Source organism: Alternaria viburni (assembly GCF_023758015.1).
Source record: "Alternaria viburni strain BMP 2772 chromosome Unknown scaffold_4, whole genome shotgun sequence".
In the NCBI taxonomy this organism is placed as follows: domain Eukaryota; kingdom Fungi; phylum Ascomycota; class Dothideomycetes; order Pleosporales; family Pleosporaceae; genus Alternaria; species Alternaria viburni.
The window spans coordinates 1,083,331-1,106,528 of record NW_026055773.1 but is presented as its reverse complement, the minus strand read 5'-3'; the positions used below and the strand labels follow the sequence as shown (position 1 = coordinate 1,106,528).

At 48.0% G+C, this 23,198-nt stretch overlaps 8 protein-coding genes across 8 annotated transcripts; 2 read left to right on the top strand and 6 right to left on the bottom strand.

Annotated features, from left to right (window-relative positions):
* Nucleotides 1–545: 545 nt before the first annotated feature.
* Nucleotides 546–2,030, bottom strand: DPH1 (Diphthamide biosynthesis protein 1; the record flags this gene model as incomplete). The annotated part of the gene is made up of 2 exons (XM_049351536.1): nucleotides 546–1,792; nucleotides 1,850–2,030. The coding sequence occupies 2 exons, from the start codon at nucleotides 2,028–2,030 to the stop codon at nucleotides 546–548; spliced, it is 1,428 nt and encodes a 475-aa protein (XP_049214174.1).
* Nucleotides 2,031–2,329: 299 nt separating this feature from the next.
* J4E79_002637 (uncharacterized protein) lies at nucleotides 2,330–3,318 on the bottom strand (the record flags this gene model as incomplete). The annotated part of the gene is made up of 2 exons (XM_049351535.1): nucleotides 2,330–2,565; nucleotides 2,649–3,318. The coding sequence occupies 2 exons, from the start codon at nucleotides 3,316–3,318 to the stop codon at nucleotides 2,330–2,332; spliced, it is 906 nt and encodes a 301-aa protein (XP_049214173.1).
* Nucleotides 3,319–4,277: 959 nt separating this feature from the next.
* On the bottom strand, nucleotides 4,278–7,550 carry J4E79_002636 (uncharacterized protein; the record flags this gene model as incomplete). The annotated part of the gene is made up of 4 exons (XM_049351534.1): nucleotides 4,278–4,820; nucleotides 5,060–5,401; nucleotides 6,737–7,389; nucleotides 7,439–7,550. The coding sequence occupies 4 exons, from the start codon at nucleotides 7,548–7,550 to the stop codon at nucleotides 4,278–4,280; spliced, it is 1,650 nt and encodes a 549-aa protein (XP_049214172.1).
* Nucleotides 7,551–7,881: 331 nt separating this feature from the next.
* Nucleotides 7,882–8,752, bottom strand: J4E79_002635 (uncharacterized protein; the record flags this gene model as incomplete). The annotated part of the gene is made up of 2 exons (XM_049351533.1): nucleotides 7,882–8,576; nucleotides 8,656–8,752. 2 exons carry the CDS (start codon nucleotides 8,750–8,752, stop codon nucleotides 7,882–7,884), a joined length of 792 nt encoding a protein of 263 aa, XP_049214171.1.
* A 2,697-nt stretch (nucleotides 8,753–11,449) lies between these two features.
* Nucleotides 11,450–12,073, top strand: J4E79_002634 (uncharacterized protein; the record flags this gene model as incomplete). Its single annotated transcript, XM_049351532.1, has 1 exon — nucleotides 11,450–12,073. One exon carries the CDS (start codon nucleotides 11,450–11,452, stop codon nucleotides 12,071–12,073), a length of 624 nt encoding a protein of 207 aa, XP_049214170.1.
* Nucleotides 12,074–13,687: 1,614 nt separating this feature from the next.
* J4E79_002633 (uncharacterized protein) lies at nucleotides 13,688–14,104 on the top strand (the record flags this gene model as incomplete). The annotated part of the gene is made up of 2 exons (XM_049351531.1): nucleotides 13,688–13,722; nucleotides 13,777–14,104. 2 exons carry the CDS (start codon nucleotides 13,688–13,690, stop codon nucleotides 14,102–14,104), a joined length of 363 nt encoding a protein of 120 aa, XP_049214169.1.
* A 1,539-nt stretch (nucleotides 14,105–15,643) lies between these two features.
* J4E79_002632 (uncharacterized protein) lies at nucleotides 15,644–16,258 on the bottom strand (the record flags this gene model as incomplete). Its single annotated transcript, XM_049351530.1, has 1 exon — nucleotides 15,644–16,258. The coding sequence occupies one exon, from the start codon at nucleotides 16,256–16,258 to the stop codon at nucleotides 15,644–15,646; it is 615 nt and encodes a 204-aa protein (XP_049214168.1).
* A 544-nt stretch (nucleotides 16,259–16,802) lies between these two features.
* J4E79_002631 (uncharacterized protein) lies at nucleotides 16,803–20,100 on the bottom strand (the record flags this gene model as incomplete). Its single annotated transcript, XM_049351529.1, has 4 exons — nucleotides 16,803–18,275; nucleotides 18,374–18,814; nucleotides 18,877–19,870; nucleotides 20,078–20,100. The coding sequence occupies 4 exons, from the start codon at nucleotides 20,098–20,100 to the stop codon at nucleotides 16,803–16,805; spliced, it is 2,931 nt and encodes a 976-aa protein (XP_049214167.1).
* Nucleotides 20,101–23,198: the final 3,098 nt, after the last annotated feature.

Genomic DNA, 23,198 nt, shown 5'->3' with positions numbered 1-23,198 from the left:
TGCGGATCAATTAGTCGCAGTATAGTGGAAGATCCCAGGTCAACGGTCAATGTGTCGTAGAGAGCAATCGACCAAGATGGGAGCCTAACGGTGATATCGCGAGTGTCTGTGCTTTTGTTTTTGCTAGTGCGAAGTGTTCCTTTGATAGTGTCGCGGTGAAAGAGGAGAGCAAGCGGCAGGCGGCCATAGCTTATCCCAACTACCCGTCCGCGACGTAGAGACACGGAGACGCGGAGGAGTCGAAGTAGCAAGTGGCGCCACGCAATAATTCAAATTTAGTGTATAGCATTTTCGTCTCTGGCTGCAAGTTGCCTTGGGTATCACTAAAATAGTTTTCCAAATTTGATGAGTATCCCACCTACCGATCTGATCACACATCAGAATGGAACTGATATTGGTACATAATCCATTGGTCGGGGCGTCGGGGTTGGCCAATGGATTGTGTACCAATATCAGTTCCAGTCTTATGTGTGATCAGATCGGTAGGCGGATTTAGTGTAAACTAGCAGAGAAAGACGCCAAACCAATGCACGCTTTGTAGTTCCTCATGCCCCAACTGCTACTTCCGCAGCTTTCACATGATCTACCGTAGTCCGTCCCAAGCCCTCTTTTGCGTAAAAGTCCATAGGATAGAGGTTCTTTCTGTCCTTGGCCTCGACTCTCCTCACTGTGTCGTCTTCCTCCAACCATGGTGCGTCTCTTACTCCAAGCGTGACAAGCGCCTCATAAGGACTTAGCAACGGCCTGGGAAACGCGTAGCCCCAGTCAATGCTCAATCTAGGACACGCAATCTGTACCCAAGCCTCTACATCGGACATCATTGCCAGTTTACCAGGGAAGATCTCGGACATGAGCAGATTTACGCATTTGATGCCTTGGCGTGCCAGCTCGTTTTCGATGAGCGTCAGTGTATGTGGGTTTCCTTGTCGTCCTAGCGAACCGAGGATAACGCCCCATGTACGAGCTTTCCGAGCTGTGAGAATGGCAGTGCGTCGTAAATCGTACAGTGAATCATGTTCATAAGTCTCGTGTGTAAGCCGCCGCGAGTAGGGGTCATAGCGGTATGCGGGTATGTGTGGATTGGCGATCATAGCGCTCTCGAGGTGGAAGCGTCCGTCGCCGAGATATAGTATCATGTCCGGTACTTCCTCCTCTTTGCCTCGCGCGTTGAGCTGGCCTGGCTTGATGGCCATGGACGGTGACGTGCATCCTAGAATCTCGCCCTTGGACAAAGGCGCAATCTGTGGCACAAACGGGTTGTATCCTTCCTTCCGTAGTATCGGCACGATGCCGTGTATTGTAGCGTTGAACTGAATGGTACCAACTAACGCGATGCTCTTTCCCACGGGAAAATTCTCGGTGATGGTGTTGATCAGATGTTGGGTATCGATGCTGATGGAGACGAAGATGTACAGTGTTGCGATCTTCGTTACTGCTACCGGTATCAGACAGCTGTGCGCGTAGTGTATGAGCAGATCGCATCCCAGCGCTCTAGCAGTATAGTCGTCTATACAGCACGCGCCGTACGTGACATCACCCATTATCAGCGTCGAAGTACCGGGGCAGAATCGCGTCAGGATATCGGATATAGTCGTCGCGAACAGCAGGAGGCCCTCTGGGAACTGCAGGGCTATTGACTTGGCGCCTGACGTCCGTATGCGATGTATACATTTGTGGATCTCGAAGCTGTAGTTTGGAGGCAGGAGGGCGATGGCGTCGTTGATCTCCTGGTCGTGGAGGATGTCGTCGGGGATCGCGTTCAAGACACGAGCGGTACGTCGAGGCTGGGCAACTTGGATGATTGTTAGCTAGGGGTATTACTAATCTTCTGTGTACGGGCTCCTCACACCTTGTATCGCGCTGGAATCCTCAATGTTGGCATTGGGATCCGCCTGCTGCTCGCCCGCCTTTTCCGCCGTCTTTCTGCCCACAAAACGTCGCTTCGGTTGTTTCCGCACGGGCACAGCCTCTTCTGGCATGCCCTGCTCGGCATCGGGCCCCAAGTTGGTCGCAGCTCTGTCGTCTTCCATTTTGCGCGTCTATGTCGTGGTTGAGCGCGTCGCGGGGTCTGGTGGAATCATGTGGCGGGGCTCAAGACTTTTATGGTAGGGCTGAACTTCACTCAGGGTCCGCAGCGCTTCTACTTCCACTCCCACCCGCTCCCAGCCATTGATGCGAAAATGCATGCTCATGAACAAGAAAGCTACACACATTACCAGCCAATCTGTATCGAACTTCTAACCACAGCGATGACAGTCATACATTACTGCTACCCATAGATCTAGCTGCCCTATATCCTCCACCACAACGCCACGCAAATACTGACACTTCAAAGCTTCGCGAAGATCTTGTGCATACGCGCTACGTTATGGCCTCCGTCGCGTCTGACGACTTCACCGCCCCCGGGGTCAACCCAGACGTCTGGCTTGGATACATGCGCGATGATACAAGGAGGCTCGCGCATCGTCACGCACTTGAAGACTTGGATCTTCTTGATGTACATGTTGCCCAGCTGCGCTTTGTGCTGAACCAGCATATATGCGAAGCCTTGCATGTTCGGCGTGCCTGGGTACATGTTAGTCAACGCTTCCTAGCTGTTGGTAAATCGAAGAGCCTCCTGCATCACTACTGGAACGCGCAAAACTTACCCATGATTGCGTTCATTTCGTCTGTCCCCCGTTCGAACGTCTGCCCTGGAAAATCGTCTAGATTTTTACCTCGAGTGCGCAATGCTCTCGCCACCACTGCCTGAGTCTCTCGGTTGACAACCAACACAGACACGAAGTAACGCATATTTCTGACATCGCCATTGTTCTGGTTCATCAAATGTTGCCACTCCAGCCACGCCACGTCTGAGAATTGATTAAGGCGTGGCAGCCCGTCACCGGTAATTGGTGGGTCCTTTCCCTTGCCTATTTCCTTGGGGCTTGTACGGCTCATTGCTATGATGACGCCTTCGTTGATGTTGATTGAGAAGGTAAAATCAGCACCTGTGGCCCGGTACTGCTTGCCGTCAACATAATACACTTGCTCATCGATATCCTCATCGAATCCAGGCAAGTTGTGCTGATAGGAGACGACGTGGTTCTCGCCACCTTCGAATCTGTCTGCGTTGGGGTTAAGTCCGAGACTTGCGAGTGCTTCACCGATACCCCATGTCAAATAGAAGTTGAAAAAAGTATCCGCATCGTCGCTCGGATCAAATTGAAAATTTTGCCAGTACCATCTTCCGAGTTGATTACGATTCTGGTACGGTGATGCTGCCGTGGTACGTCCTGGGTTGTACTGGGGTCCGACTTCGCTGTCGTCGTGGCTCATCGCCCACGAGAGCGTGCATCCCTTTCTCCTGCACCTACCCCAGACCTCATCAGTCGCAAGTTCGATTTGTGGCGGCGGAGGGCGCTGCGGAAGGCCCGGAGGTGGCCGAGAGGGCGGAGGTGGAGGAGGGCCAGCGGCCGCGACATTCTTATATAGCGCCTCGAGGATCGTGACATTAGTGGATAGACGAACATCGTTCGAGCAGCTAGATGTTAAAGTCAGCTGCAAGACTTTTAATCAAGCAAGACGCTGGTACAAGGACTATCAAACCCGCCGAGACGGAAAGCGGGTTACTTGGGAGATGCCTACTCTTGACAGATCTCGCCTGCAACGGCAGCGAACAAGCCAGCAAGCCTGACGAACTGGCGGATCCGCATACTTTTCAAGTTTGTTGCCGATGAGTGTAAGGTAAGAGAGAGAAACACCCGGGTGGTGCTGGAAACAGAGGCGTACTACGCAAGCGGGATTGAGCTTTTTTTGTGCGAAGCTCCCGCCTTCACCTTCACTGCGCATGGAGTGAAATGAAAAAAATGCGACAGAGATCCGGGCATTTCCCAGAGCTTGCAACACTGGAAAGTGCGCCCTTGTCGTGTAACGTCTCCCAATGATACCGGTTCGCGGGTTGTTCTTTCCTCTTTCGCCAGCTGAGCAGTTCGTCATACAGATCCACATACACACGCGCCTACCTTCCCTTGGGGCGGCGAGAAGGGCTTTCGATCATCGCTTCGCAATTCCATGAAAAACAGCGACATATAAAAAGGCTTCTCCCAACCGAAACGCGAAAAGTCTGACATATGTCGTTTTATCATTCATGAGACTGACATTCCATATCTGACTATTAACATCATCCACATTCATCATCCAGCCCTCATGGCAAATGATGCGCAGGAATACATATAGGGTATCATGTAACACAAAGAGCCACCCATTCGAAGTAAAGAAACAAGCTTGCAGCCAGATCAAATGTTCAATTTACCTCCCAGCCAGAAGCCACCAACCCACAACGCTCCCCAAACCGGCTGAAAGAAAGCTCGAAGCACCGCCGGACCAGGACAAATTCCCGTCAAGCCCCAGCCAATACCAAAAGCTGCAGCTCCGACAACGAATCTTATATCCACATCTTGTAGTGTTTTCGTAGGCAGCGAAAACTTGTCGGCGAACGATGGCGGGCTGGTGAAGCCTTTCATCTGGTTCTCGATCAGGTTGGGCAGGACGCCGAAGAGTATGACCAGAGCGAGTGACGGGTCCCAATGTTGCAAGTTCGGGAAAGAGAAGAAAGCGGCTACCTTTTCGGGGTGCGACATCTGCGAAATGTGAAGACCGAGAGCGAAGAGAAGACCTGAGAAGGACTGCGTCGTAAGGCGTGCAGCAGTATGTGTGTCTGAGGGCTGATGTTTGGCATCCTTGGTTGCGGGCGCGACTGTGACCTGGGCTACGAGTTTGGGTATGGTTCGCGCGGCGAAGATGCTGAATGTGGCGAGTACGAGAAGAGATGCGGTTGTCTCGGTTGACGGATACACAGGCGTGTAGCATGGTGCACTGCCAGGGCACATCGGACTCGATAGGCTCGGATTGACGAGGTGATGTGTTATGATCGCCGCGGGAAAGAAGGTAGCAACTGCGATTGCTGAGCGTCCACTCAGTCTGGGGAGTCCACACAGCATGTGTCCGGATGTACACCCATTCGACATCTGGCAGTTCGCGTTAGTGGTGAGAGAGTCTAGTACCAAAGGTCTCTTACCTTTGTTCCCCATCCTATCAGAGCACCAATCGCTAGCGTAAACAGAGCACTCTGTGGACTTGTCTGTACAGCAGGATACTCCGTGATCAACTGCGGTGCTAATGCCTTCAACGGAACATAGCTGGCAGCCATGCCCGTGAAGAACGCGAGCAGTTCCTTCGTAGGCGCAGAGAAGAGTCGACGCAGATAGCCGCTGAGTCCCAGAATATCGCCATTCTGATAGAGGAGGTTGCTAGTCGCTTGGTGTAGCAGAAAGGCGCCGATGGAAGTCTCGACGGGTGTAAACATCCTCTTGATACCGGTATTCTCGTTTCGTCGGGTCCCGTCCCTTAAAGCATCCCACTGTAACCAAGGACTCGTCCCGTAAGGTGCATCAGCAGAACGAAAGTAGCAAAATCAAAGAAAACCCCTGCCAACGAAGGACAAACAAGCCGTTTGTAGACCACCACCTCATTATGAAGGACTAGGTCACTAGACCAGATCTTCCCTCGCTAACGGGCCCATGTGCCAATCGCCGTGTAGACATTTTCCCTAGTCGCCGACCTCACGCTGCAAACGTGGACTTAGCCGAGAATGCAATCATCCCGACGATGGATATATCGTGGAGGCGGACTGGTGGCGCCCCGGCAGCAGATACGCATAAGCCCCTAAATTGACTAGCGTGGGTACTAAGCGTGGCTCGCGCGTGGTAGGCGCGTGGGTCGTCGGCGACGAGAATGCGCCCCAGGGATAGCACATGGGAACTTTACCCGGTTTATGGCTTGCGCGACTGCATGGCGAGGCTTGCGTACCCGCGAACATGATGATGTAGAGTCGACGAGGCGTTTCACGATGTGGGATATCGTATGATTTCTGCGCTGAGGGCAGCGAGTGCGAGTGTCATCGTGCTCGGGGTCTTGGAGGGTAGTCGGCGACCGAAACCTCGCACCGTCGGAATTACCACGGCGTTCCTTCATGATGGGATGAATTACTAACGTGGCCCGCTAGGTCAAGCTGGTGTGTGGGTGTCTAGATGGTTTCTAGAAGGACTCCGTGCGACGGACGGATGCGAGTGCCGGGTGGCGGCCACTGGCGCGAACTTCATCGATGGTCCATCACAGCGGCGACTGACTTCGATTTTTTGTCACTTCTTCTCACGAACGATCGCATACATTTGTTGAACAGCTTCACAATGCTGCATATTTCTTGCATACGCGGCCCGCTTATCTCAGATTATTCTCCGTGTCAGATCTGCATGCCGCAGCTACCTCGCCGACCAGAATGCCTGCAATGGGAGCGATACAATGCTTCTCGAAGATGAGCAAACATGCCAAGTACTCAACGGACACCGACACACCGCACCGCTGCGCCGAAGTGTGCATCTGCTCTGATTGACTGCATGGTTGGTCTGCAAGCCAGTCGTCGGACACGCAGCTCAAGATCCTCCTCATTTCAACTCTTGAAACTACTCCTACAACCACGGCTTCGCCAAGTAAACCCTCAATCCATGTCATCCTACTAGGCCCCCCAGTCCGACCGTTGGCAGCCACTCATGTAGCCTCTCCTGGACACATCAATCGCCTGAAGGGTGCATATCCATCTTGATGAAGCAGGAGATCAAACTACATATATCCTGAGTCCTGGCCACCTACTTAAAGCCTCCAACCCCATCTCACGCAGCCACGCAGCCAGCAATACACCTTTCTGAACTCCCATCCTTCCCTTCCTCCGCTTCATCTCAAACTCCTTGGTAACCGTAATCCCGACTTTAGCTTTCTCACCATATACCTCAGGCCACACATGTATAAACGCGACATGCTCCTCAACACCGACCCACCACTTATTATTCTCCCTCACGCTGAATACATCGCCAAAAGCAGTCCGCGCGTGTTTGGGGAGTTCGAAGTGCAGCTTCAAGGACGGGAAGTTCTTATATGCCTTCAGAAAAGGGAGAATGTCGATGTTGGGTGTTGACCACGAGGACTCTCGGACCGTGATGCGTACGCTGCCTAAAGGAAGGATGGGAGGCTGTTCGGGATCACGGGAGGCGGTGCTGGTTACAAGGGCGTCGAGCGAGATGGACATTGAGTGGTTTTGGCGATAAGTGGCTTCGTATTCCTCTCGTATTTGATGGCAGGTCTGTGTGATGCCCATGTCGTAGCGTTGTATAGTGTTCCATTCTGGAGGTTCGTATAGAACGTCATCTTTGTTCTCGTAATACAGCATGATCTGGTGTGCGGGCGTGTGCAGGTAGTTTGGGGTCGAGGAGAATGATGTGGTCTCTGAGTTGACGGGAGCGTCGTGGTTTATACGTTCATTGGCGAGGTATGAATATATTTTGTTCCGAAGTTCTACGCTTGTTAGTGATACACTTGATGATGACGGTTAGTGTGTACTTACCACCGGATAGGGATAGAAACCCGAGCCTGGGGCTTTCTACAGTGAGATTTTGGAGAGCTGCGTTGAGTTCCTGAATTGAAGCGAGAGTATCGGACTTTTGTGGATGAGACATGTTATATGGTAAGCAGTTTGCTTGCCTTGATAGGTAGAAGTTTTCAGGGTGGTTTGTAATTAACAAGACATCCGAGTTGAGCTGAAGGTTAGCGATAAATGAATAGCTTTCCACATGCATCAGTCGACACAGTGGTAGTGGGCATTGCTTTCACTACACCTACTTTAGTTACACTAAACACAAGGCCTGCGCGGCACGTGCCGTCCATTTCACCTTTCAGTGTTGGAAAGCTACACGAACCTCTCGATGAATGGGCCTGTTCCCGTGGAAGCAGATCTTGGTCTTATACAGATCTGTCACCCCCTTGGATGTAAATACATACGACATGCCCTCATTCACTGTCGAGCTTCGCTGACGTCGCAGTATCTTCCGGAACTATATCGCCAAAGTGATAGAGGAGCGAACTGTACTTGCCACTGTTCCTGTTGAGACCAACACGTTTACTCCATGCCATTGCTGCGATGAGATGCTTAGTCTTCTCATAGAAGTTGAGACCCATCCAGCTTTCCGCCCACTCTTTCTTGACCACGATTGTGGTCTTCAGACCTTCATTCGGACAACTGCTGATGGTGATCTGAGAAAGGCAGTTTTTTGCGTAGACATTCCAGCGGGGGTTGCGATGGGTGTTGAGCAGCGAGTTGAACAAGCTGTTCTGGCGGAAGTCATTAGTGTCCTCGTTGAGAAAGCGTGCAATCAAGCGTGGCGCCCGAGCGATGATTTTGACCAATGGGAGTATGTTGACGGAATGACGTGTTACTAAAACCCTTGGCCTCAGCAAGATAACACTACCGACCGCGTCGTCGTAGGTGCCACGTTGTGGGTCGATAAACGTAGAGATGAACTGATCAACCTGGTAATATGGTATTGCGATAGTGGTCGTTGTGAGATAGATAGGCAAGAATTCATCGCGAATCTGTCTACAGGTTCGTGTGAGACCTAGGAGCGTACGATCTTGAACGATATAGTCGATGTTGTTCTTAGTAAGGCTGGGGTCGTGCGAGAGCTTGACCAAGATGCTCTGCTCAGCTGCATACTCGTATATGTAGTTCCGGAGTTCTTCGGATCTGATTAGCAACTGAAATCTGGTTCCGAAATCTTAACTCACCCCCAGATAAGTCCAGAAAGCCGATAGCTCGACCTTGACTAGGCGGAGCGGACGTGGGCGCACCAGCTGCGCCAGAGTCACTCTCGGTTTTTTGCATGGTATAAGTGGCTTGTCGTGTAATTTTTTCCAAGGCAATGGGCTCCTCAAAGCGACTGCGAAGTAGACCGAAGAGATCAGAGAACCGAAGTGAGTGAGAATAGCAAGAGTGGTCTTGGCAAATCACCTGACGCGGAAAGTGGGTCCACAACAACTGAGGAAAGTGCATTTGCGTTTGCGCGAGTGAGAATTGATGCGGAAGCTAAGATGTTTAATTCGGAAGATTCCCACGGCAGCAACATTGGGGTCTCTAGCACATTGCACTCGTGGTTTGGATGGAACCAAGTAAAGCATACCAGAATCAAGGAAAGCGACCCAACCAAACGGTAGACATTCGATTAATGTGAAGGATCTACGAGACCGGCTCGATTCGATCTTGTATCGTAAATCGTTTGAGACGTTTAGCATCCGCGTTAATACAGCCGTATCGTCGTCCAGTTCGTCCTCGACGTACCATTCGTTCAAGATGCTCAATATACCTCACCAAAGCCCTTTCTCTCGGCGTCTTGCATCTTGTCAATCTCCGTCTCGCCAATCTTCTTCTCTTCCTCCCCGGCTTCCCTATCCTCCTCACTGTTCTCGACAATCATGTTGCCTTTCAACGCTTCCGTGAGGATTGGTTCTCCTTCCTTCTCCTTCGCGAACGCAGCGTCATCGCTGGTGGCATCGCCGTCGCCCAGTCTATCGGTCCTGACGCCGTTACCCATGCCAGATTCCTCTTTCCAGCTCTGCTCTGTCTGTTTGCGCTGCAGTTTGCGTTCTTTGGACTGTCTGCGCTGCGTAGAGCTCGCTCGGAGGAACTTGCGGTGTTGTATTTGTTGCATGCCCGGGAAGTAGTCGGAGTCATCAGAGAAACCCTCGCCTGGTGTCTTGTGGGGTTGTAGGTGGCGGAGGACAGCTGCGGTTCTCGGTTGCGCATGGCTACCTGAGCGTGACATGGACGATGTTGCTTCCCCTTCATCACTGCTTGTAGCGTCGTTGGACGCGTCGTTTGGAGATGCTGGCGTTGGAGGCATTTCCGGCATGGTGGCACCCTTGGTACTCTGCTTCCGCGATAGCTTCGCCGGCGAGGGCTCGTTGATAATGGGAGCGTGTTCGGTCTGCTGCGCTGCAACTGGGTGGTCCTCCTGTTCGCTTTCTACAGGCTCCATATGTGAGACTGCCGGCGGGGGCAGCTGTTGTGATTGTCCCATGTACTCCATAGTGTTCTTGCGCATCGGTCGACGGGGGTAGTTGATCTTGTCATGGTCACATCCGTTGACGCATCCTCCCCATCGGCGCGTGGGTATGGTGGGGGATGCGGTGATGCCTCCTTGGCCCAGTCCAGTCAAAGGTGTGGCCCTGCTCGGCGTAGATGAGGTGGCGCTTTTTGTCTCTTCCTTCTCCTTCGCAGCACGGCGCTTGAGTTCCGACCATGTTCGTAGCTCATTCTGGAGAATGTATCGGCCGTTGTTCTCGCTTCGCTTCATAATTATGAATTCGCAGTGGTTCACGTTACGGAGATCCTCGAAGTACTCGACTGACCAGTGGTACCTGGAGCATGTTAGTTCTGGACTATTGACCCAATCATTGTGCGCCTCACCATTTCATAAGAAAGACACGCGACATCAGCCCGTGTGTGACCAAAACGCATACACTGGGAAAGTTGTCGTCCTGGAACGATCTCCACAAGCTCTCATTGAAGCCACTGACTCGATCGTACGCGTCAGCCGCACTCTCGCCATCAGGTATACGGTAGAAGAAGTGCCCATAGTCGGCCCTCTCCTGCCACATGCGCTCCATCTCCGCTGAACATGGCTGGAAGTTGCCAAAGTCCTGCTCGCGTATCCGGGGCTCTTCGAAGACGGTTATCTTGTTGCGGGGAAAGGGCGATGGTGTTGGGTCGTCGGAGGTCAGGGTACGGAGTATGCCTTCGGTCGTCTCGCGCGTGCGACGGTAGGGGGAAGTGAAGAACTGGAGGGTGTCGTCTGGCTTGAGCAGAGACCGTAGCTGTCGTCCTGCCTCTTCTGCCTACAATCATATGAGTTAGTCATGTCTCATCTCAAGTCGGATGGGACTGGGGGCGCACCTGAGTCCAGCCATGCTGCGTCAGTTTCACTCTATGGTCGGGAATGAACTGGTGGATGTCGCGATTCTTGTTTCCCTCTGACTGGGCATGGCGGATCAATATGATCATCTGCGAGGGAGTTAGCCATTGGCCTTGGTGGTATTAATAAAGTGGACCTACGCGGGGTTTCCCCATGGTGAAGAGAGTGGGATGTGTGTATGGTGTGGGTTTGGAAGATGATGTACGTGTAGTTGATATTATGCTGTACAGCAAGGTGTCTTCGAGGCAGGAAGGGAATATGTACAGCTGTGCAGAGAAAGTGCGATCCAGGGCGTTTCATGTGCAGCTGCAAGCCCAACGATAGCGGCGACTTCGCTGGCGCGAGTGGCTTGTTCGGCCGCCCGTAGCGCCCCCGAGGTGTTCGCCGCAAATGCTAGCGCGTCATCCCTCGCGACTGTTTCTTGGCCGTCATTCTTCACCACTTTTTCTGCATTGCGCGACAGCACACGTACACGCTGCTACTGCCCACGTTATCTTTTTGAAGTCGCATTACTTCGGGCAACCACACACGACGTCATAAACAAATCATCACCCCCCTGCCAGCTTATCTACTGGCCAGCGCTTCGCATCTACCTCTGTGGACTCACCACAATGTCTGAACCCATCCCCGAATCAATACCCACCTCCGCCGATCCGCGCTCGCAGCGCCCAACGAAGAAGCGCGCGCTTACTCCCCGCTCAGCGCAAGCCTCAGAAGTCGAGGCTCTCTTTGCGAAGCCTGATCGCGATATCTATATCCCAGGCTCCAGCGCGCTAGCCAAATCCTCTCTACCCCCAGAAATCGTCGCCAATGTACAAGGATCTAGTGCGGGTGCGGGAAGTGGCGAGTTCCACGTCTACAAGGCCAGTCGGAGGCGCGAGTATGAGAGGCTGAGGATGATGGACGAGGAGGTGAAGAAGGAGGAAGACGAAAAGGAGTTCGCCAAGCGAAAAGAGGAGCTGGAAAAGAAAGACAATGAGAAGACGGAGAAGAATCGACTGAAGAGGGAGAAGGCGCGACAGCGGAAAGAGAAAGCCAAGAAGGGTGGAAAGGGCGGAACAGGCAGCGAGAGGGATGGGACACCAGTGGCAGAGGACGGTAAGACGAAGAAGAAGTTAGCGCCGAATGCGAATGTGCCAAAGACTGGCACCGACGAGGACGCCGATGGCAACAACGAAGGCGGAGAGGTCAAGAATGCGGAAGAGATTGGACTAGTCATTGAAGACGACGACTGAGCGGTACACACACAGTTCGGACGAATGGTTGCATGGGTGGAACAATAATCATTCTAATTCAGCAAAGCTGCATCAAGAGCTGATGGAGATACTCTTCACATTTGGGTCAAAAGGTGCGATGACATGGATTTCTCACAAATCTGGTGCTAACGCTCAATACAAAAGTCTTGTTTCCGTGGTCGCGAGACGTTACACAACCCTCTATCCTATGCGACCCTCCACGGCAGCCGCGCCTTCTTCATATATCGCCCGCCGACTGTCGTCAGAAGCATTTGCATCAAACATCTGCAAGCAGGGCTATGTTGCTTGTCAAGGATTAGCGGCACAACAGGAGAATTATGCAGGTGCGGCCCGGCAAAGCTCACGGCTTTTCCCATGCCAACCAACCACCATCGCAGTACCTTGACGGCTTCATCTGTCTGGTTCACTGGCTCATTACGACCGCATTTCATCTACTCTCGACAACATCCATATACTTCTTCTTCATTTACCAATCAAGTTTTTGGCAACGAACGATCGGGACTGCCTACCGGAGTCGAACTCCGATGAGATGCGAGAATGCGGGGAGTTCAGCGCTGCCCCTCATATCAATTTACCTCATGTTCGATCTTGATTAGTCTTTTCAAGTCTCGCCAGATTTTCCTTTGCTGCCCAAAAAATGACGTTGTCGTCAATTCACATACCAGGTGTCTGAATACGCCGACTTGCCGATGTCCTCTTAGTTTAAGCCTCGAGACCCACAAAAGCTGCTCCTGCTAAGTTCTGCATGAGCTCACGACTGACCGTCGTGGCGGAGACCCGAGCCGCACTGTACGCCATCGTTGAAGCCTCATAGGAACGACTCGACGTTGCTTTGTTGTCCACAGCCAGAGAACTATCCCGAGATCGGCTAAACATCCTGGCCGCCTCTATTTAGGAGAGACGCGTCCTCGATCTTAGTACCCAAAGTAAACAATCTCGATTCCATCCCCGCCTGGTTGCATGCAGTATCTATCGGCATTTGCATACCATGGCTTTCCAAACAGCTCTACTTGCAGGCCTCTTGCAAGTCCGATCCAACGAGACATCAGTGGCCTGAAGCCACACGCTCAACATAACCGCTACCATTGGATCGTATAGATGAGCTGTTTCAAAACATACCCTCACAGCGGTTGTACAACCCGTCCCTACCCTGAATCCAAAGCTTAATTAGACAACGGACCCGGCCACAAGCAACCGATAAATTGGCCGCTGTGCTACTCTCCATAAACACCCTGGCGCATTGCTGTCTACACAACGTGTACGCAACGTCATATCCTCTCAACACACTCGATCGGCCCCAAACCTCCGCGAGTGAAAGAATTCTCCGAACTCTGGGCTTTGATAGCCGGGCAAATATGGCGTTGCCGCGTCGTTATACGGGATATTGGGGTTCATCAACGTGGGCTTGAGAGCGGAGGAACAGGGAAGGAAGGTAATCTACGCTGACGCATGGTAGCCAGGTACGCGTATGCTCTGGAAGACGTGGAGACTGGGGTGAGCAGGAGTATAAGAGAACCTCGTGTCAGAAGTTTAAATCGACATCAACGAACAGCTTCCACTTTACTCATTCACTGAACTATACATCCGCACACTATGAAGTTCACCACCGTCCTCCTCATGGCCGCTGGGTACATCTCCCTTACCGAGCCACTTCCTCAACACCCGAACTAACACCCCCCCAGCGCCCTCGCCGCCCCCGTCGTAGAACGCCAAGCCACTCCCTCAATGCCCGTCGGTATCCCGCCCTTCCCCACTGGCCCCCGCCCCACCGGTCCTATGCCAACACCTCCCGGAGGTTTCCCCGCGTTCCCTACTGGCGCTCCTCCCTTCCCAACCGGCGGCTTTCCTGGCTTCCCCAGCTTCTCAGGCGGTGCGCCTCCGTTCCCTACTGGTGGCTTCCCCAGCTTCCCAGGTGGCGTTCCTCCCATGCCGACTGGAGGGTTCCCTGGTCGGCCTAGTAGAGGACCAATGCCGAGGCCTACGAGGAGTGTGCCGGGCTTTTGTGAGTAGATTGTGTTTTTGGAGAGTGTTGAGTTTGTTGCTGATCTTTTGTAGCGCCTATGCCTATGCCTACGCCTGTTGGGCCTCCGGCGTAGATGGTCCGAAGGGGTTGGGTGGGTGATTGGGGTATCAGTTGAAGTTTGGCGGAAGAATGCGGTGAACTTTGTTGTATATAGTTCGAATGGAATATGATTGCGAATGATCTTATAGCAATGCGCAGTCTCTTGTCAGCGTGAGCGCGTGGTGACTACTCCAATTCAATATCTTTAACTGTCCATTCGCCAATTTGATCTCCAGGCTGAATCTTGCTTGAAAAGTGAGCCATGTGTTCGTGTTCGACGAGAGCAGGAATGTATGCTGTGCAGATATGCCAGTATCTCCCGCTAGCTTGTCTTCGAACAATGACCGAATGAGAAGATCCAAGCACTCGCCAAATATCGTCTTCTTCTCTGACGTTGCATTCCGGTATCAGACCGATGTGTTGACTGTCTGTTATGATGCAAGATCTGCGATGCAGGGTTTGCAAAATAACTCGAATTGCGGCCCAAGCAGGCTCGTTACTGTTTCTGAGGGGGGCCAGCAGATCTAGAATGTCATCTGCTCCATAGTTTAGGACGCGACTCGCCTGCTCTGGATTCCTTCCAAGTTCCCAAAGATACGATAGTCCAGCCTGAATAAATTCATGATCATGACTTCGACCGAAGATCCCAGCCTGAATAGCCCGGGAGAAGTCCCGCGGCAGACCAATATCAGTATCCTCAAGGTATGGCAGTACGTACTCACCGAGCGACGACTTCCAGAAATCGGCCACAGTCATGTCAGACACGTGCGTATTTACATCAAAGACGATGCATTGCCGCACTGAACCCACTTTCATACCTCGGATGCATAGCCTCAGATTGCGCATATCGACAGATTCCAAAGAACACTCGGTGTGTTCAAAGTACTCTGGCCCACGAGCCGTATTCAAAGATAGCCCTGCTCCTTGAGGATTATATCCCATCCAACTCTCTGGGATCCACGTTGGGTTGGAAGTCTCATTATGTCGAAAGCTCGTAGCCAGAAAGCCGAGGCTCTGGTGCTTGCTAATGTGATATGCGGCTGCATCTGCCATCACCTGTCTTACTGTCTTCTTGTAGTCGACTATAATGCGCCCTTCCTCGTAGTCTCTAGCTAAGTGCATGAGGGCGTATAGGCGATCTTGCCCTTTAGACACTTCCATATGAGAACTCCTGAAAAGGATATCGATGAGGAGATGTCGGTGTCTCCGGTCACCATGAACAGCAAACATGTTGATGCTAAGAGGCCTCTCTAATGGCCCTCTCAACTCCACTAGAGTATCAAAGCTCCATCTGCCCATATGGTTTTGGAAATTGTTTTGGAAAAAGTTTTCTATGGCTTGCTGAAAGCTTGCAACAGCTATACCGTCGAAAGTAACGTTCATGCAGTGTAGCATTAGTTTTCGTGCATTAAGAACCTCCTGCTGTCTATCAGCATGAACGCGACCGCATCAGCTAATACTCTATAGTCAAGCGACCATTAATCCACTTACATCCAAATACGATTCCAGTACCCATTGTTAAACATCGGAACCAGAGGATCCCAGAAGCTGGGCTCATCGCCTAGGCCGCAATGTTCTGCATCTGGGCTGGGCTTGAAGCTTTTGAGAGCTGCCACGGCCTCACTGTCTTCGTCTATCGACGGTTCATTGACCCAAATCCGCACACACGAAGCGTTGTGATAGATGGTCCGCATCATGGCGACCTGTTCGGCTCGTTCTTCGAGGTTATTCTGATCGATACATATCGCATCGATCCATATTCTCAGTGGCTCTGGTCTTGCAAAGTCGCGCAGATATTCCAATGCTCTGGTCAGATTCCAGGCTACCGGTATAGCGGCGCCATCCACAACGACCTGATCGGCCTGCGTCGCATCACCCCACATGTACGACAGCGCATCGTACACGAAGTCACTGTCAACGTTCGCGATGATGAATCTGCCTAGGAATGGGTCTGAACGTTGACCAGGCTGGAGCTCGAGGATGCGGATGCAGCGGGGTTCGAGAGGCTCGTAGGGAAAGCGGGGCAGTGGGTCTGCGCTTGCGTCTCCGGAGCGAAGCTGGCAGTAGCGTCGGCCCTCCTCTTCGGAGTTATCGTGAATCATTTCGCAGGGTTGGTGCGATGAAACATGAGAGTATTGCTCGATATCAGAGTATAAGATAAGTTGAATGAGTGTTGAAGCTGCAAGGAAAGATATAGCTGACCTGTCAGCATGTGGGCAGGTGTGCGGGGTCAAGCGAAGCCACGCCTGGCACGCCAACCTAGGAGAAAACTAAACACCCTAGAGCCTACGTTAATGTTAGGTTACCTACTTTGCAGATTTTTGTGCTAATGTAGTCTGCAGGCCTGTTTAGTTTCTTCCTTGTATAAGGTGCCTAGTGAGACAAGGCTAGGAGACAAGAAAAAGGATTTCTAGCGGGTGCGGCAAATCTTGTATCTACTACATACAACTTAACAAATAGATCGACCACCGGTAAAGTTGAAGCGCGGCTCTTGATATAGCTTTTGCCAAGTCGACTTTGCCGCACGTAGTCAATGATTTGGAAGGGCACGGATGACGACTTTCACGGATACTAGTCTCGCATCATTGTGAATACGCTGATACAGGTGCGAATCGTAAGACTATCTAATTGTAATACCACTGCGCTCTAAGAATCGTGGATGCCGTTCTCGCTGCCGTCCTCGCTGCCGTCCTCGCTGCCGTTCTCGCTGCTCGGACGACTACCAAGACTCTGCCAAACACCTGGCCGATGGAACATAGACCTGACCGACATCTCGACCTGGAACTTCCCGTCAACTGTAGGCCTAATCTTCGCATCTTCATGCCCCTCTATCACCTCACCCTCCCCAGTGTCAGAAGTATCCTCATCGCCTTCCTCATCGTCGCCGTCGATAAACGTAATACCGTTTTCTTCAAACAGTTTCTTGAGCACGGTTTTCCGTACATCATCCTCTTCCAAACTCTTGTCGTCTTGTCCGTGGTACTTCCGCCCTAGGTGTTTTTGCACTAGCTCTGTACCTCTGAGCGATGCCACTGAGCCGTAATGGTCAAGGAAGAAATTACGGCGGCGACAGCGTCCGCAGTGGTCATTGCTGTGATACTTGTCCCTTATGCACTCATCGCGCAGGCCTCCTAACAGTAGATCTCGGTTGCGTTCGCGGTATATCTCGTTCATGCGATTGTGAGCAGGGATTTGGGCGAGCACGCCGCTATCTTTCTTGTCGTCGAAATCCCAGTTCTCGTAGAATTTATAGAGCTGGGGAACGTTATAACCAACCAGCTGCCAAGCTACCGTGTGGTATGTGCGAGCCATTTGCTGAGCCAGACATTTGTCGCCAAGCCAGGCTTTACACATGTTGTATTGCGGGGTGAACTCGTGTGACGAACGCTTGTGGATGACTCTCTGGATGCAAGTCCATACCTTTCGAAGCTGCGGTGCGAGATCTGGATCGTCGAGATCGATCTTTTTCTGCTTGGCTGCATCTTCGGAAGCTATCTTGAGAATGTATAAGCCTAGCCCGGGTGTGGGCTTTGGCATGAGCTTCGCCAGGACAGGGTCTCCGGCTAGTTCCGATAATATCTCTTTCCATATGTCTCCACAGATTCGGTACATCGAAATCCAGTCGAAGTAGACGTTCTGCATCTCGCCCTCTATAAATAGAGACAGATCGCGAAGCAGCACAGGAGAGCCATCTGCCGGACCATCCTCGAACAGTCGCACCACCCGACGAGTGTCAATCTCACTTTCAACCCAATCCGGTGATGCGCCCAACTGGCGTGCTAGTTGCCCTTGTTTGGTTTTGTCGCACAGCAAGACATTGAGGTTACTGGCAAGCTCGTTCACGGACTCGTTGGTGTGGTCGCTCCATCCTGTCATCCTACTCTGCAGAATCGGACTCAATAAGCTCGTTTCTTGAAACATTCGACTTGATTTGTGGAAACGGTATTTCCCACTGCTGTCTATGCGGGGCATCTTGCTGCCAAAGGCAAGATTAATCTTACGGTATGACTCGTCAAGGGTTTTGGGTATGCCGCCGTAGAAGATGTGATTTGGATCCTGAGAGTAGAGGAGGTATTCCATGTCAGGCCAAGTAGGGTCGTTTGGATAAAGTAGTTTACCCTAGTGGTTGATATTAGTACCGATTGACGATTACTCAAGGCCACTGTGTGGAGTTTTGGAAACTCTAGAACAATTAGGCAGGACTGAGCTTTACGTACCGCAGTATAGAGGTGGCCCAAGACGCACGCAAGGCCACTCTGCCCCTCGAGATGCCAGCCGCAAATATGTAGTTGGAAGTAGACATCGTACTTGATCAAACCGCAACGTATTGGGTTATATTTGAGTGCAGGGATGTCAGAATGTTCCATAAGCTGGTGATAGATGTCCATGGTGTCCCTGCACCGAGAGCGTTCATCTCCAGATGGAGTATGAGGACCAAATAGCTCCGGGAACGGGGCTTCCCATCCATCAAACGCCGGCCATTCATTCAGCTCGTCGTTTAGTGTTACCCGAGCATGAGTGAACGAATTGTTGAAGCCTTTGCCTTCACCCATACGATTATCCTTGATGTCCTGGATGTCGAGAAGCGTCTGGATGCCAAATGTGACCCAAATGGGGATGGCTTTATCTGTGAACATGATCTTCATGCCGCGGGTTACCTAGATGGTGGTGTACAAAGTCAGCGTGTTTCTCTTGCATTTCATACACCAAGATCTCTTACCTCATCTTGAGCCCAAAATCGTTGGTGTGCTGAGGTGTACACCCGGAACGCTTTGGCAAGCTCGAACGTCCTCCTAATCTGTGGCACTGAATCCGCACCAATCGCCTGAAGCTCGTCCTCGTTGGCGTCAAGATAGGGGAATTTCTTGATGCGGTTCACACAGAATCGCAGACCTGTGTAGGCAGGCCAAAAGCACCAATTGGCGTGAATCTTATCGTACTCGTCCTCATTGAACTGAATACTAACATCTGAGGGGACCACTACCTTGTGGATCTTGACATCATCCGGCAATGGGTGGTAGTGATGATATAAGAGCGCAGGAAGGGACCACACAGGAAACTTTGATACTGGGTATCTGGATGGGCGCTTGAGATTAAGGTCGAATTCGCTCTCAGCACGCCTGACAAGATCTATCGCAGTGTTTGTGAGCAGAGCCGACGCCATAAGGTCCCTGTTGAAGTCCTGTGTCTTGAACCAGGAATCTTGTACCACGTCCTGAATCTCGTGGATTCCTGCGAGAAACGAATGTATTGCGAAGAAAAACTCCTCTTCGGCCTCTTCTTCGCTCTGCTCGATATCCGCTGTGACAACCGGCGGCAAAGTGGCTTGCTGTTCAACATTCTCTTTTGGCGACGTGTCCGCTACTTCCTCCACCGTCAGCTTTTTGAACCGATTGTCGACACCATTGGACTTCTCCGGTTTAATGGCTCTGGCGACAGGAACCAAAGGGCGCAGAATTTCCTGGACTCTGGACAGTATGTTTATGAAGTGATTATGCCCTTCATCTTCAAGTTTAGCAGATTTGTACCAAGCTTGTGCCTCTTTCCTAGCTTTTATAGCTCTGCCGAACACTGTCAGGAGCGGAGATGGCACTTTGACTTTCTTGGCTTGTTTGGCAATAGCCTCGGCAATAGGTATGAAGTCGACGGTCCGGATGTGATATGCAGAGGGCTGGTTTTTGGCAGCCTCTTTGGCAGCCTCCTTGGCCTTCTTCCTATCTTTGCCTTTTAGGCGTTGTGACTCTACCGGCACCGATGCTGGTCCACTATTGAGGCTAAACCCGATTTTTTTTGAGGCTTCGACTAGCCAGCCGGCAATGTATTCTGTCGTCGTATAAGTCACACTAACCTATTAAATTGAAGCCATTAAGAAAAACGCACCTGTATTCTTCTTGTATTAGCGATAAGTTGTCAAAAGAAACCTAGAATCTAGAGTCGTCGACATCTTAAAAAGATGTGTAAGAAAGAACAGCGCGGGTAGGAAAAGAGTTGTAGAGATAGTGTAGCTTAGCTGTTCTGCAGCGCAACCTTAGGTAACCTTAGTAAGCGCTGCAAAGGCGCACTTTAGCTATTCTTACTTAGTATTTAGAATAGCTTAGCACTCTAGAATTTTTAGCTTATTTATTCTTAATACTATATTAAATTAGACTAAAATAGATCTAGATCTAAGATATGTAGAACTAAAATCTTTATTCTTAATCTTAGTATGTACTTAGTATAGTCTAATAAACTTAGATTTTATTACTAATACTATAGTAGTATAAAAGCTTTTTTTATTAGCTTAGCTATAAGTAACTTATATAAAGATAAAACCTAAACTATACCTAGAGACTACTTTAGTAATATAGACTTACTACTTTAAGTTAAATATATAATAATTACTTTATAATAAATTATAGCGTAGCTTTAGTAGAACCTTAGACTATATATAGTTAAGTCTCTTAGCTAATACGTAGTATACTTAATTACTATCTAGTCTAGTTATAAAGTATATTTAGTCTAATTTTATAGACTCTAGTTAGTTACTATTAACTTCTTACTAATTAATACTACTACTAGTAGTACTATTAACTATAATAAGCCTTTAAACTTATACTTAGATAAGTTACTAACTAAGTAATCTTTTCTCTTAGGTATATATATAACTTAGGTATACTATAGCGTAGCTTATACTAGGCTCTTACTAATTTAATTTATCTTAGATAGATTATAGTTACTCTATTTAGCGTAGTTATATACTATTAGACTTATTTTATAATATATTTATAGTATCTTCTATATATATAGTATTTAGAAGAAACTTAGAAAAATTTCTAATAAAGTGTATATAAGTAGATAGTGTTTAGAGTAGTTAAGAGTCTAGTGTATACTTAGTCTAGTTATAGTCTACATCTTACGCTAATAATAAGTAAAGTAATATTTAGTTTACTTATATAGTAGCTAAGCTACTAGTATAAATCTCTCTTATACTACTATAAAATGTATATTACTAGCTAAACCTAAAGAAGCTTTCTAAAGATATACGTGTATATTATCTAGATTATACTAAGTTTGTTTCTAACTTATAATAGCCTAAGTTCTTAGATATTAATATTAATAGTAATTCTAGTAATTATTACCTAGATAATACTAAGATTAAATCTAATGTACTAGTTAATTTAAACAGCAAAGTAGAAGTTAAGACTAATAATAACTTTGTTATCTAGAATTAAGATAGTACTTAGACTACTTCTCTAGAGGTATTAGTACTCTTTTATATAACTATAGTGCTAATATACTCTTATACTTTACTTACTAGCACTATATATATAGTAGAGTTACTATATATAAAAACTTAATATTAGGCTCTCTTAGTAGTTAAGGTATAAAAGAATACTTAGTCTATTTTAGCATTTTACTAACGCTTATAAAGTAATCTAGTATAGCTATAGCTAAGTCTAGAAAAAAGATATAAATAAGTTAAAGAATTCTAAGACTAATTATAGTATAAGAGTCTAAATTCTAGGTAATATTAAATACTATTACTATAAATATAAGTGCTAAAGTGTTAAATACTACAGCGCGCTTAGTTCTTAGATATAAAAGTTATCTTACTTTTATTATAGTAAGAGTATAGTTAATACTATATATAAGATCTATTTCTATAAGAATAGAAACTCTATATAGTAAGAGATCTATAGATATATAGTAATCTAGATTCTACTAGATTTAGTCTAATAGTTATAGCTACTTTATAGCTATAATTAGAACTTTTTATCTTAGAACTTTATATAAAGAGTATAATACTAAGACTTATTAGTCTACTATCTAGTAGAATATAAATATTATTATAAGTTAAGAGCTATCTTATATCTTCTCTATACTATACTAATATAGAAACTTATCTAAGTATAGACTAACTTTATAAGATAATATCTAAAACTCTATAGTACTATATTATATGTGCCTATTAATATAACTCTAGTATTTAGTAAAGTAAGTATTTTAAAAGAAAGATCTCTTCTAAATATAACTTAGAGATACTCTTTTTAATATAATAATTCTAAGAAGATTATATATCTCTAGTAATAACTAAGTATTATATTATAGAGTAGAATAGAGTAAGAAAACCTACCTACTATATATATGTGCGAGAGCTATCTTAGTTAATACTTATATTAACTAGAGATTACCTACCTTACTAGTAAAGAACTAATTATTAACTTTCTAACGCAATTTCTAGAACTAGGTTTATATCTAAACGTTTTCTATATCTTTATTCTAGTTAAAATTAAGACTAATTCTATAATTATTATAGTATTCTATAATAACTATAACTATCTACTACCTTTACTATCTAAGCTTCTACTACTTATAAAGAAAGAGTTGTGTTAAATTATTTACACTATATAAGAAGGTAATTAAAATATAAGTACGTATACACTATTAATTAAGTACTAACTAAGACTAATTCTAACTAGTAACTTTGTTATAAAACTATCTTTTTTATAAACTACTTTAAGATAGAGGCCTAGTATTAGTAGCTAAGCTATACGCCTTTCTAAATAATCTTAATATACTCTAAGTACTCTATTATAAGAAGAATTTAACTATAATATATTATAATAATAGAATTAAGAGTATTAAGATACGTTACTAAGTAGAGTATAGAAAGCTAGATAGAGTAAGTGTAGAATAGAAGTAATTCTAGTATACTCTAGACTAATATTACCTAGTATATTAAACACTTCTACTATAATAGAAATAACCTAGTTATTATTACATTCTTTTAGTCTTAACTTACTCTACTCTAAGATAGTTCTTAGCGCTAGTTCTTTATTAATATAAGTTTTAAGCGTATAGCTATAAAATCTATATAGAAGATTACCTTTACTACTTACTTAGAGGGCCTAAGTAAACGTATATTATATAGTTCTTACTTAGACTAATCTAATATAGTACTATAGTCTATATAATTACGTAGGTATACGTTAATAGAGACACTAGAAAGATATACTAGAAGGTATTTACTAGAGTATTCTAAGAATAGCGTATAGTAGAATA